Source organism: Mesoplodon mirus, assembly GCF_964341445.2.
Source record: "Mesoplodon mirus genome assembly, chromosome: 3".
NCBI classification, from domain to species: Eukaryota; Metazoa; Chordata; class Mammalia; order Artiodactyla; family Ziphiidae; genus Mesoplodon; species Mesoplodon mirus.
Genome location: NC_138978.1, coordinates 142,273,459 through 142,288,618, shown reverse-complemented (window position 1 = coordinate 142,288,618; position 15,160 = coordinate 142,273,459). Strand labels below are relative to the sequence as shown.

General features: G+C 43.7%; 1 protein-coding gene across 6 annotated transcripts in view; it reads right to left on the bottom strand.

The window, feature by feature from the left end:
- The window catches only part of LOC309801410 (uncharacterized protein), a 102,253-nt gene extending 87,754 nt beyond the window's left edge, over nucleotides 1-14,499 (bottom strand). For 2 of the 6 annotated variants that reach the window (XR_014293579.1, XM_082616246.1), the window contains exon 1: nucleotides 14,240-14,494. Coding sequence is in view for 3 of the 6 variants with exons in the window: in XM_082616246.1 (XP_082472372.1) it covers nucleotides 14,240-14,320 (81 nt within the window). In the remaining 3 variants the exon portion in view is untranslated. Of the gene's footprint in view, nucleotides 1-14,239 lie in introns of all 6 variants that reach the window. The other 4 variants (XR_014293577.1, XR_014293578.1, XM_082616247.1 and 1 more) reach the window with 4 other exon arrangements.
- Between the last annotated feature and the right edge of the window lie 661 nt (nucleotides 14,500-15,160).

Below are 15,160 nucleotides of genomic sequence, written 5' to 3'. Positions count from 1 at the left end.
TGTATACACACACACCCAGATAGATAATATGAAAATAGAGATACTTGTATATTTTAATGTATTCGTATATATATTTTTAGCTCTCTCTGCTGAAAACACAATGAGGTAGCTTGGATAGTGATAAATCCACCTCATACCAAGATTCTGGTTTCTGAATACCATTATTAATGCAAGGAACAAGAACTCCATGGAGAAATGACTGATTCAAGGCCGAGACAGAGGAAAGTAAAAGATGGGTCTGGAGCATTTTGTGGTGGCAGAAAGTAAGATATTACTCCAAAAATTGTATGGCCATGTAGGAAAAATATAGGAGACAGCTGGAAGGAGTACCAGTGACCAAATAGGGAACACTTTGAGAAACAAAACAATTAATGATAGTAATAAATTTTAACCCGTAGAATAAAATAAATATCCACAAGTTCACACTGATGTATGTATATATATAAACAAATAACCAGATAAATACATAAATGAAGGAGAAGAACAGCTCTTTCTTATACTCAAATTATAGTTAATAAATGTAGAGGGAATGATGGGAATAGAAAATGAACAATCATCAAACACCACAGTAATTGGGGGAGTCAAAAATTACTGATGGATGCTAAAATTAGTATGGGAAAATTAAACAAGAAGCAGAATATTTGAACAATCTCAAATAATTACAAAGGGAAAATAGTGATTTTGCAGTTATCATTATAACTAAGTCATCAAAGTTAGCATCCCCAGTAGTGAGACATACAGATTTGTTTGTACCTCTAATATGTACTGAAAATGGCATAATATCTCTCCTGAAGTGTTCTTGTCAAGAAATACATATCCTCAGTCTAACCATGAGAAAATATCAAACAAACCCTATTTGAGAAAAATTCTACAAAATGACTGGCTAGGATTTTCCATTAGTTCAAGGTCATAACAGACAAAAAAAGGCTGAGGAACTATCCTAGATTAGAGAAGAATGGGGAGATATGACAAGCAAATGCAATAAGGGATCCTAGATTTGAATCTGGACCACAAGACAATAGGCAATATTTGAATACGAGTCTATAAATCATTAGCAGCATTGTGACAATGTAAACTTTCTGCTTTCAATAATTATACTCTAGTAAGAAAAAATGTTAACAATTGGGGAAGCTGAGTAAAGGGTATATGGGAACTCATACTGCTATGTTTAAAGTTTTTTGATAAATAAGATTTGATAACACAGTTTTATAAAAACTTAGTTTGGACATTTCTGAACCTCTTTTTTGTTTCCTTATGGAAGAAAGTTGCTTGTTTAGGGTTAATACTAATTCAATGGGGGTAAGATTTACACAGGACCAACCCTAACATTCATAGTGTGTGGCACAGGAAACAACTTTGAAGGGCCATTTCAAGGAACAATATACTTAAGTGTATACAATGAGTAAAACGGATGAACTGCACAAATTAATGAGTTGAAAAACCATAGAATCATAGAATTTTCTCACTGTAAAGGCCCTTACTTTCACAACTTTTCATAACTTTTCAGTTCCTATGGGTAAATACCAAAGAGCATGATTACTAGATCACTGTATGGTAAACGTACGTTTATTTTGTAAGAAACTGCCAAGTATCCCGCTAGCCACAAATGAGAATTCCAATTGTTCTGCATCATCACCAACCTCGGTATTTCAGTTTGGGGATTTTAGCCATTTAAATAGGTGTGTAGTGGTATCTCATTATTGTTCTAATTCAAAATTCACTGATGACATGGAATGTGTAGCATCTTTTCATATGCTTATTTGCCATGTGTCGATTTTCTTTGTTTAACCATAGTAGTTTTGTTGTTTTTTTTTAACCAAGGCCTGCTAACTCTTGTCCTCCTGTGTCTATTTATGTTGTCTTTTTTCTTTCTTTCTTCTTTTTTTGAACTTTTGATCATTTAGTCTTTTTCCTGGTTATGTCCAATTATTTTTTATACTAAAATTGGGCTTAACTTATTTTAGGAAACTATAAAGATACCTCCACATTCTGGATGTTGTTATCTTTCTCTTGAAAAGATTTACTTTGGTCCATGGCAGACAGTTACTATAGGGACTGGTAACCTTAGTCCATTCTCAGTTTGAGCTCCTTCAAAGCCGTTTTTCAGTCTGTGTGAAGGTTGGTCTATTTCTGTCTTGTCCTTCCTCTACGGGTGTTGCCCTTTGGGATTACCATGTGAAAGTTTGGATTCTCCCTATTCCCAACTACCCTTGTATTTGTTAGGCTTTAAATGTAATGGTTCCCGCAGCCCTGTGAGACTAAAGATACACTTAGCTTGTCATTCCATTCGTTGTTGCCTTTAGCTTGAGCTGTTGCCCATTGGCTTCTGTGGTTAGAGTCTTTTGAACTCCTTGGCTTTTCAGTTCCTAGGCTGTAAGATTTGAATCAGCAAATGCCCCAAGGACAAAAGCTGCACCAAGTGTCAAGCTTGCGTCTGTGTTTCCCTTCTCTCCACAACTTGGCCCACATGTCTTGGTGTCTCTCTAACATTCAGATGCCAGCGAACAGATGTTTTCTTACTTTATCCAGCTTTTCTAAAATTTGTTTAGACTTCACCTGATCTTATGTTATTATTGAACTATCATCTCAATTACCCCAGGAAGAAAATTTACAATTTTATGTTTTATTTTTTTATTTTCCATATTACCTCAGTTTCTGTAGAGACCTTTTACCTCACTGTTTGGTCTAGTTCCTGTGTTAGCAGTAAGATGGAGATAAGGTGGAGGCTAAGAATACTGGGGGGAAATCACTGATGAATGCTATGTCTTGTTCTTTTTGTTTTTCCTCTCCTTATTTATTACTCTGGCAGCCTACATTTGCCCTTCTTCATTTGACCCAGTTGCCCAAATAAGAAACCCACTCTGGTAAAGACCTGACTTTACTCTCATAAATGTCTGCATGTTAGGATTAGCTAGATGATGAACACCATGCCAGAGTTCTTTGTGTGACACTTTTGCAGACTTTTGTTAGCCCTTTAGTTTCCCTCTTGCCAACGCTGCTCAGATTGTTGAGGTTTTCTAAGATTCCATAGGTCAAACCTCTCTACCTGCATACCAGATGAGACCTTCTCTCTTTCCTGACTTCACTTGGGGGAGGTTAGCCCTCGGTTCTTCTTTTTCCCCATCCAATCATAATTGTTCATGAATTCCAAAAGGCCCTCAAAGTGTCTGTCATCCCTTTCTCGCTTCTCTTTTTTATCAACACTGTTAAATATTAACCACATAGTTGCATACCTCTTTCTTACTTACAGTGGAATATTGGAAGGCTCGATCATTAAGTGTGAGCTCCACCAAACTAGGACTCATACAACACTCTCCTCCAGGCCAAAACTTTTGATATCCACTGGGTTTTTTTAATACTATCTTATATGTATCTAAATTTGTAATGATTTAGTTAATTCCTGAGTTATGTGACAATAAGAAATCAGTCAAATTAGCACTACAGAAGTGCAGCTTAGACCTAGGGACCAGAACCAAGGACCACAAAAACCTGTTAACCAATAAGTTTCACTTGTACTTCATGTTTAACAACTGCTGAGGGTCAATGGGAAGTGAGGGAAAAAGAGTTTAACTTCATATCACAGAAACTTGCACTAAAATGAAGAGGAAAATGACCCAGTTCCTGGTTCAAGTCACTGTAATCTGCTTCAATAAATAATAACAGCACACAAGGAAAACAAACACTATATGATAGGAACAATGGATAATTAATTATCAGATCAGGGAGGACAGATTACACTTGCTATGGGATTTCATTAAAGAAGGATTCCAAAAAGTACTGGCTTCTTCTGAGAAGACTTCTCAGAACAGGTAGCATTTAAACTAAGTCTTGAACAAGTATATAGAGGGTAGGGAACAGGCCTTCGGGCAGGGAACAGGCACAGTGTCAGGAATGGCACAAAGGGCTTATGGAATAGGGGACAAAACTGGCTGAGCACAGGAGTGCTACGTGTTGGGGAATATGGGGGAAGGCTGGCTGAGGTTGGTTAAATGAAACATAATTAGACGGAAGAGAAAGTAGGTGGAAAGACACATGGAAGACTGTGGAAAACCCCTGAAGATGGAGGTCAGCATAATAATATGAAGAACTCAGTGGTACTTTGACACTGTATGAATGTCTAGGTTTAAAAAATCAGGAAAACACAATAAAAGAATAAACTACTGATATAATGATATGTAACCAGAGGCCAGATACCAAAGAATACACACTGTGTGTTTCCACGTATGTCATATATGGTGATAGATAGAGGTCAGCTTAGGTGTTGCCCTGGGAGAGTATGGAACAGAAAGAAGTAACAGAGAACCGTGTAGGGTGTTAGAAATATTTTATAGTATCTTGATCTGGTGTTGGATACATGGGTGCACAGAGATGTAAAAATTCAGTTACTAGCAATGCAGTTAACCTACTAGAGGTTTTTTTTTAATGTATGCGTACATTAAAAAAAAACTCTAGTAGGTTAATTAGCCTGTCAGTTGTATGAAGTAAATTTTGGTCAAGGAATAGCCAAGGTAGTAATGCAGTAATAAGTTATAAATGTACTCACTGTGCTCTAGAATGTCACAATTGGAATACAAGAAATATGTGTAAGAAAAAAGACAAATATTCAATATTGATGGTTGGATGAGCTGAATAAGTTAGATCACTCTACTTTCAATTTAAGAACTTGGCCAGTGTTTGGATACCTTTGAACAAAGAAAAAAAAGAAATACAATTTTTATTATGCACATGCTATGTATCAATCCCTGACTTATATTTTGACACATATAAACATGGGAAATATTGCACCTTGTAACTGAGACAATGAAGATGAGTGAGGTAGCTGGTTTTGACACTACAGGCTGAGAAAACCATCAGTTCATAATCGTAAGAAGTCTGAAGTCGGAGGAAAAGAATCAAGAGGAAATAGTGGTAATTGCCAGGAGCTTCTGGAAACTACATCAGAGATGAAGACTCCAGGATTGTTGAGCTTTCTAAGAGTCCCAATAACTCAGGTAAAAACAGAGGGCTTAAAACTGAATCCTAGAGATATATGTATGCATATAGCTGATTCACTTTGTTATACAGCAGAAACTAACACTACACCATAAAGCAATTATACTCCAATAAAGATGTAAAAAAAAAACAAAAAAACTGACTCCTGCAAAGTAACAATTGTTAGGACAAACAGTAAAGAATTATAAGAAAAATAATCACATGCCTGTCCCAACAGAGAAATATCCTAAGCTCCATCTCACCATTTCTCCGATTGGCCTTTCACAAAATACAGTCCCATCAGCTGAATACAGGTTTGTCAAGTAACTGTGAGTAAGACTGAATTAAACAAAAATAAATCAATTCCTTCCTCCAAAACTTTTCAGAGTATGTAATGTAACAAAGTGAAACTTGAATTTCAGGTCGGGATGTAGAGTACGGCTCTTCCCAAATGCTTCTGTCTTGTAACTACATTAACATCATCTAAAACCAGTGTTCTGCAGGACAGAGATTGTGAAACGCTGCTCTCATCATGTAAGATATCAAGTCCTTCTGAAAATCCATTCTTCCTTCTGCCCTTTCTCGTGTTGTCCCTGTCACCTGGAATGTCTGTCCTAAGCTCCACCTGCCAAAACCCTACCCATTTTCAGGATCCAAGAGATAATAAAAGGCTCACATTACTGAAAGGCAGAGAAAGAAATCCCTTCCTAGGGATCTACATTTCCTTCCTAGGGAAAAGAAAAATTGTAAAGTATACCACAGTGACCTTAAGTCTATGAATGTAACTATGTTGTGTTACTTTGAGTTCTGTAAAAGTCAATGTGCTACAATATACATGGATATGAATGTTTGATCTCTTACAAGTAGAACTTGCTGATAACTTTCATCATGAGCGAGGTTAATGATTAAGGGAGCCACTGTATTTAGCTCAGCCCTTATAACTAGGGAATATTAAAATTGGAAAGGTCCCTAGATATTAGCAAATCTATCCACCTCATATTCTAAGTAAGGAAACTGAGACCTTCATAGATTGGATATTTATATTAACAAAGGAAAAGGATATAAGATTGGCAGACCTACCTTTTAGATTAAGAATTTTGAGATTTTTATAGACTACTAGGACATTATGTCCACTGATATTGAGACAATGTGTTTCTTAGTCATCATTTTCTATTGCACTGACCAAGCGAGGTGGCAGTCAGTAGTTGTACAAAGGGAAAAAGAGAACTTTAGGAACTCCCAATTTATATACGCAGGGAAATTCAACATTCATGTTATTTAAGCTAACTGGATGCAGTTTATCAGCTACACTGAGGAATGCTGAAGTGAAGTGTCTATACACTTAACATGTTAGTTTGTGTCATGACCTCCCTGTTGTTCAAGTGAGTTAATGGTTAGCACTCAACTAGGCACTTAAGAGTCCATTATAAATCTGGACGAAATGTTTATTTGTGGCATCTTTATTCTTCTTTGGTGCCCTTAGGCAGAATTAGTCCTCTTATGTTTTGATAAATTCAAGTATTAAACAGGGCTAAGGTTTCACAAGTTCTTTGGCCTAAACATGGGGGTAAGGGAGACCAATGAGCTGGAGTACTTCTAGATTTAAGAATGGTCAGATTGAGGAAGAAGAGTCTTATGCCAGAGGTGAAAGAAGACTGATTATAATTATCTATTTTTAAAAATTCCAACCCTTTTCAATGTTCTAAAGTGATCAGGAAGTACATGGGTATGCTAGGAAGTAAGGGAGTCAAGCAAGAATGTTCTCTAAGAGTTTGTGGATGGCAATGAAGAGGAAAGGAAGATAGAGACAATCCTAGAAAAGGTTTTGGTTGGCCATAATAATGAAGTCAGAAGGAGGAGAAGAAGAAGAAGAAGAAGAAGAAGAATGACACACACAATGGGAAAGAGAAAGCAAGAATAGAGAAGCAAAAGGGAGAGTAGAAAAATGAGACAAATTTGGAGAAGGAAATGAGGAAGAAAACTGGGTGAAAGAAGGAGGCACTGATGGTAGACCACCTGACACTCAAACATTAACACGATGCACATTTAAGATGTGTCATCCATGGCCATGGTCATTACCCTCAAATAGTTTACAGTATGTGTTTCAGAGACATTTATAAATTGAAAATGCCATTAAAATAAGTGCCAGGGTATAAGTATTCATGGAATTGTATGGGAGAATAAAAAGTCCCCCGTCAAAGAGCCTTCTGAGACATCGGAAAAAAGGGAAAAACCTAAAAAGCATAAGACTCTTCCTATTTTCATTTCCAATGATACATCCCAATCTTGATGATCAATCAGCGATTTAAATATCGACTATAAACACAGTATTTTATGAGCTGCTATGCAGTATACTATACTAGAGCAATAGAACAGAGAGGACCTCAAACCCTCTGTTCCCTCAAATTGAAAGGCACGCTTCCTGACCCCTCCAGACCACTACTGGACACAGGGAACACACACTAATGTTTCAGGACCCCAACCAGCAGTCACCTGCTTTGTGATTACTTCCATGACACACCCTCACTAACACCACTGACTTTCCTGCTCCTACGGGACATGACATATATTTCCTATTTTAACACATACCACAGTGCATTATGATTGCAGGTAGATGTTCTAACAACTTAAAAGAGAATGATGACTTTTTTTTTCTTTACATCTTGTTATTTCCCTACTCATAATATTTCTTGAAGAGAAACCATAAAAATATAAACAAACACAAAAAACAGATAATATACAAAACGTGTGCTTTGCACCTTAACACAAACTTAAGTAAAATTAGTTCTGACAGTATCCGGCATGACAAACTTCCATGGTACAAATGAGAATGGACCAAGGTTTGAGCAGGTACAGGAGACAATCCAGGCATGAACAGCACCAAGGAAAGGTAGACAGGAAGTAACATGGTGTATAGGAAATCACGAGACCAGTCTGATGGGAAGAGACTTAAACAAGACTGAAACTCACTTTCTAAACCTCCATCTCCAACTGGACAATTCACAAGACACAGGTGCACCGAAGTGGCCAAATATTCAATCCCTTTAATGGGGAGGAACAGTTTAAAATGTTATTGCTTTAGTTTGCCCAAAAGCAACTATCAAATGTTGGCAGGACACAATGAAGGCTTACCTTTGTTAACATAGTTAAGTCTCTCTCTCACACAACTAGCCCACTTGGCTCCACGTTCCTTAGCGCACCCGATGCACTTACACAGCATTGATGAGCTTTACACAACTGGAAGGTCACATCTTTCTTATTGCAGGAACACAACATCTGGAAACTTTATTGCTATCGGAAGCTAAAGCAAAATTATTGTAAAATGAGTCATTTAAACCATACATTTTATCACCGTTAAAAAGCATCTGCTCTGTGCGAAGGATTAGAAATGACTCCTGTCCTTAAAGCCTCATTAAGGACGAAGATCTATAAATTCAAAATTTCAATCACATGAGATAAAGAACCATAACCTTTAAGCACAGAAGTGCCTATGGAGGCCAAAAGTTATATCTAAGTGACGGCTTCATGATAACCCTGAAGTACAGTATAGAAAGACGAGGCTATGCAGAGTTGGAGTAGGAGGTGCATTAACTGCAGAGGAAACATCTGTGAAAAGACACTCGAGCCTGACACCTGCTGGGCACTGTAAATACTGCAGGTGGGGATGACTAAAGACCAGGGGTCCAAGTGTGAGAAGAGACAGAAATAAAAATAGAGATGTTGGCCCAAGCAAGCCTGGGAGAGAGCATGGCTTGTATCCCACAGGTGATGAGGCCTGGGGCTACCACTGGCTGAGTAAGTAAAGCACCCCGCTGCTGAAGGACCAATTAGATAAAGGGAGTGATCACAAAAAGCTCCCCTTCCTCAGGGCCAAAGAGCCCCAGGAGGCTTGGCAAAGCACAGTTCAGATTACAGGCCTCTGTGCAGAGCACATGCTGGGCGGCTAGTATGCACTAACTCTGTGTGGGCAAGCCATTAGCAGCATTATTTTAGGCATATCTTGTCATGTTAGAAGATCACTCAACCCGAGTAGGCAGATGAACTTAGAGGAACTGAGACCAGGGGCCACGAAACCACCCAGGAGTTTCTACCATAGTCGGGGCAAAATGTAATGTGGATGAAGAAGCAAATTTAGGAGGAGGCCAAAATTTACAAGCTAGACCCACTGGATGAAAGTCATAAAGAAAGTTCAGTGAAGGAATTCTGAAGAGAATGGGCTCTGCATTTTTCTTACAATCAATGTAAAATATTAGGCAAAATTAAGTACAGTGGCTTTTAAGGTCCCTTCCAGCTCTAATTTCTTTTGATTTCTAACTTATTACTCTGGTTAAGTAAAGTCCCTTCAGAGGTACAGAACAGTTCCTACACCTGAATGGGATGCAAAGAATAATCTGACTTCTCTTCACCAGGGGATGAGTTGAACTGTCCTTGCAGAAGAGGTAACACGTGGTGAGAACCCCAGATCCTAGAAAAGGGCCAGGCACACAATAAGTATTCAGCTTTTTGAAAACAAATGAACAATCATTTCCTCTCCTACATCTTCACACCCTTTCTCTGCAGGCTGCTTTCTTTCAGCTTATAAACTTCCTCAATATACCCACTTAAAAAGCCCTCAGACCTATGATTCTTTGGATCTTCTTGTGGGTAACCTAAGTCTCTCCCATGCCTTCAAACACCTCTCCTCCCTAAAAGCCCAGATCTGAACCTTGGGCCCAGACCTGTCTACCAGGCCCCTCTAAAGCACTGAAGATGAAGTAAGATCCTCTCGCCACCCCCAATCCCTTCCTACTGTGCTCTGTATCTCTCAAAAAGATGCAGCTGTAAACTGTCACCCACGCTTCCTGCCCTCCCTTTTCTAACTGGTCACCAGGCCTCACCCATTCTCTCTCAGATCTGCAAAATCCAGTCCAACCTTTTATAACTTAAGTGGGAACCTTAGATTACAATTCACCCTGCACCCAATCAAGTGCCTTGCACATGGAGGTCCGAGTGAGTCTCTAAACCACAAGTCCATCTCACTGTTCTTTAGGGTTTCCCACAGCCTTCAGGATAAACATCTAAACTTCTGACAGGACAAACAAGGCCCCGTTCTGTTGGGCCCCACTAAGTTTCCAGTATCAACTCTCATGGTTTGGTCTCAACCAAACCCTGAGTTCCAGTCTTATACCTTAGTTTTGCCATATTTTCTTATATTTCTCAAACTTTGACACACACTGCTCCCTCCTGCCACCCCAGTAGCTTCTACATATCCTTAGAAAGGATGGCACCTCCTCCAAGAAGCCTACCCTGAACTTTCCCTTCCAAGATTCTGTGCTCTGCAAAGGGGAAAGGTGGGGGGGGATACATTAGGAGTTTGGGATTAACATAGACACACGACTCTATATAAAATAGATAATCAACAAGGACCTACTGCATAGCACAGGGAACTCTACTCCGTAGCCTGTAACAAACTCTACGGGAAAAGAATCTGAAAAAGAATGGATATATGAATAACTAAACCACTTTGCTGTACACCTGAAACTAACACAATATTGTACATCAAATAACCTCCAATATAAAATAATAATTAAATTTTTAAAAAAGGTTCTGTGCTCTGTAGCACCAGAACTCACTTCTTCCACAACACTGACTACTGTGCTTGTGTTTTTACCTGCCGCCCAGTAGAAGGGGAGATTACCTAGGGCAGAAGCATCGTCTCCAGCAGCCCTTGGTTCTGACAACTCATTCAAGTGCCAGGCTACTTTACACACATAACCTGCTTAATTAATTCTAAGAACCCACAGAAAGAGTGGTTTTTAATGTCATTTTACAAGTGTGGGGATTGCAGTTCAAAAGTAACCTGCCCAGGCCACAGACAGCATAAGCCCTGGAATTCAAACCCTAAGCTGCCTTCACACCAGTGCTCTTTCCACTATATGATACGACTACTGAAAAACAGATTTTTTTTTCCTGAGCCCTGTTTTAATGGAAAGGAAATGAAGCTGGGATATACCAATTTCCTAATCGCTTTGGCGTGTACTAGGCAAAGTCATTCAACAGACCAGGTAACATCTGTGGAACAATTAACGATGCTCCAAACTGTCCTAAGTGTTCTACATTGTAGGGTCTACAAGCATTAACACAGTGTGACCTTGTAACCTCCAGAGAGACTGAGTGCTGTTCAGCCCATGCAACAGATGAGAACACTGAGACCTAGAAGCCTTAAGGCACTCGGCCGGGGTCACCGAGCCGGCAGGAGTCCTAGGCCGCACGCCCCATCTAGCGCACGCACACCCGGGCACTGGGCACCGGTTCTAGTGCCCACCCTCCACCTTGCACCATCTAAAACCCCGCTTCGCAGCGCCCACACGAGAGCCCCTGGAAGCGGGAAGTACAAAGCTGTCTCAGCTGTCTCAAACAGATGAACCAGTTTGCAGGGCAGAAGTTGAGACACAGATGTAGAGAACAAACGTATGGACACCAAGGGAGGAAAGCCGCGGGGGGGTGGGGATGGTGGTGTGCTGAACTGGGCGAGTCGGATTGACATGTATACACTGATGTGTATAAAATTGATGACTAATAAGAACATGCTGTATAAAAAAATAAAATAAAATTCAAAAATCATAAAAAAAAGAATACTGTCTACTGTCCTCCACGCCCCCTGGAACACTCACTGTAAATATCCAGGAGGTGTTTGCAGAATGAATGAATCAATGAACAAACAAGCTCACTCATTTCAAACGTGCAGTCACATGCGTAATCTGACCTTCTGAGAAGTTAAGCTTCTGGAAGGAGCCCATTTTCTTAATGTATTCAGCATCGAGTCATCACAAAATATGAACTCTTATAAAGTACTGCCCCCTCATTTCCCATGAGAAAGCAAAATTCCTCAGCAGGGAAATGGGAGGGTAGCAGACATTACCCGCAAACTTTAGGAAGGCTGCGGCTCGCTGAGCACTTCACTAGGGCGCCTCACCGCCTGCCTGGTAGTAGGACAGACACACCAGGAATGGCTGCTGACCGGCACAAAGAGCGCCCAGCCACGCAGGCAGCACACCCCACACCCTGCCAAGTGAGGTCCGGCCAGCAAGGGAAAGATGCTCTCCACTGCAGAACCGCCCACCACTAGAAAGCCAGGTCCTGCCAGGGCCTGGACACACGAGGCCTTCCTTACAAGGGTTACACATCTGTGGCCTTGCTCTGCCTCGAATAAAAGACAGTGACGGGGACAACGTGACCATCTCCAGATGAACTTCCAACTTCGTTTCAAGTGCCTGGGTGCTGGGTCACAGTGGATTTCTAAACTCTTCCAATATTCAAAAATACCAATTTCTAAGATGCAGAAGGGTTGTTAAACATACACTTAGCACAGACCCCAGTCCCACTCCTGAGTATTTTCTCAAGTGAGGTAAAAACCCAAGTTCACATGGAAAACTGCCCTGGGATGTTTACAGCAGCTTTATTCCTGATCCCCTCAAAACTGGAAACATCCCACAAGTCCTGCCACCCGCAGGCGAATGGACAAACGGAAAATGGAATACAACACAGCCAGAAAAAGGAGTGGCTTCTCATACCCGCAACAACAGGGATGACGGACTTCCCTGGTGGTCCAGTGGTTAAGACTCCGCGCTCCCAATGCAGGGGGCCCAGGGTCCATCCCTGCTCAGGGAACTAGATCCCCCACGCCACAACTGAAACTTACTGCACGCGGCAATGAAAATCCCATGTGCCACAACTAAGACCCAGCACAGCCAAGTAAATAACTAACTAAATAAATATTTAAAACAACAACAACAACAAAACAAACCCGGGAGGAATCTCGCATAGGTTTTGCTGAGCCAAAGCAGCCACAATCCAAAAGCTACATGCTGTTGTTCCGTTTATCTGACTTTCTGGAAAAGCCAAAACCTTAGGGACAGAGAGGAGATTAGTGGCCAAGAGGCTTAGAGGCACCCTGGCGCCAAAGGGCAGCAAATGGGATGACAGGATTGCTCTGCCGCCTGATGGCGATCAAAACTCCTACAACTGTGCACTACAAGTGAACTACGCTTCACGGCTACTAAGGACACACAAATTATTACATTTTGAAAACTGCGCCGGCCAGCCAGCCCGTGCATGACAAGTGCAGTAAGAGGGGTGGGGCGGGGAGGCGAGGCAAGTGGATCAGCTGGAGTTCTGAAGGTTCTCCCCACTTTCAGTTTCCCTCCCCTGGCATGTCTCCCCGCCCTGCCCACTGCTGCTCAGGCCGCCCACCCGGGCCACCTGGAGTTACCCAACCGGAAAAGCCAGAGCCCAGGCTCAGCCACGCCTCCGGGCACAGGAAGAACAAAAATAGAAAGCGCCAGTGCGCAGTGGAGGGATGGAAACCCTCGGACCTCAGATAACTGTGGAGAACCGGGGCTCGGAGTCAACATCGGCTCCCAGGCGGTCCCAGCGTCCCGGCCGCGACACAGTTTCCACAAAACTGACACACACGGAGCCCGCGCGAGGGGCGGGTCGCGCGGGCTTCCCCGCCGGGTCGCCTGGAGGCCGGTCCCCAGCAAGCCCAACGCACGAAAGGGCGCCCCAAAGGCGCCGGCCCAAGGCGCCCGCTGCGCTTTCCCTCCGGAAGGTGGGCTGCGGGGCCCAAGCGTAAACCCCGAGACAAGATACACGCGCACCACGCCGCCACGGGGGACGAGAGGCCGGGCGCCCACCTGGCCGGACACCCTCCGTTTCTGGAATCACCAGACGCCTGTGGAAATTTCCCTTTGGCGTGTCATTTTCCAAAGGCCACTCAAGATCAGGGGACAGAATGCCTAACTAAAACAAAACAAAACAGAAACACAAAAAAACTGGAGAGAGGGAGGATATGGTGCCCTCAAAAATAAAAAAAAAACTAAGCACGTTGACAGCGCTAAGAATAAACTACCAGGAAAAAGAAACCCTACATGTCAGATCCTAAAGTACAGAAGGGCAAGCCCGCCGGCAGTCCAGGCCCGGGGGGACCGGGGTCCCCAGCCCTGCAGAGCCAACCGCAGACCGGCTCGGGCGCCCCTCGGAAGCGCGGGGTCCCCGCGGCCGAGTCTGCGCCCCCCGCGGCCGAGTCTGCGCCCCCGGCCGGCGCCGGCTCCCCTCTGCCCACCCTGCGCGCGGGGGCTGGAAACGGCCGTGGAAAACCACGGCGGGGCGGGAAGGGGGGCTCCAAAGAAGGTCTGGCGACTCGAGTCGCTCCGTTTCTTGGTGGGCTCAGCGCGCGCCGTGGGGAAGAGGGGCGGGGGCCCGGGAGGAGGAGACGGGTGGCACTTACGTAGACCGGCAGCGGCCACGGGCAGACGGCGGGCTCGGCCCCCACGAGCGACTCCAGCCTCAGCTCCAGCTTCTCTCCCATGTCTTCGCGCACGGCCCCCGCACCGTGCTAGTCTGGCGGTTGGGGGAGGGGCGCGGCGCAGCCGGCGGGGGCGGGGCAGGCGGGCAGGCCGGCGGCTGAAGGGAGGGGGCCTGGCCTGGGCCTCAGCCTCCGCCGCCACGCTCCCGTCCGGCCCCCGGCTCCCTCTTTGTGGTCACAGGCCCGGAGCCTCCAGCGCTGCTGCGAACTCGGGCCGGCGTGAGACGAGCACAATGAGCCGGGGACCCAGCCGAACCACTCGCGGCGCGCGCGGCCCACCCCGTGCACTCGCCCGCTCTCACGCACGCACGCACGCACGCACGCACGTCTTCGGCTGCCCCCGGCCACCCCCACCGGCCCGAAGTGGGGACCCGAGGAGAGCCCTCGGGGCCTGGGGTGGAGGGTTCGACTCCCGCCCTTGACGTACCGTGACACACACACACACCCCTCCCCCCTAATAAGAAGACTATAATTCCTCATTAAATATGACAGCCGGAATCCCGGCTTCTGTTCACAAAAATGCCGTGTATTTAGCCTATGCTAGGCACCAGACCGCGGACGCTCAGTACTGGCAAAAAAGGAAATGCCCTGCCCTCATGGCACTGCCATTTTAATTGGAATAGTAGTGACAATGGTCAAGGGAGAAAATAAAGTGTCATCATCGCCACGGGGATGGTTAATCTCATGTGCGCACTGCGTGGGGCCCCGGCAACCACAAACATTATTCCAGATGTGGTCCGGAAGGTATTTTTCAGAAGAGATTAACACTGAAATTGGTCCACTTTGCGTAAAGGAGATTGTCAATGCCGTGGCGTGGGTGGGCCTCGTCCATCAGTTGAAGGA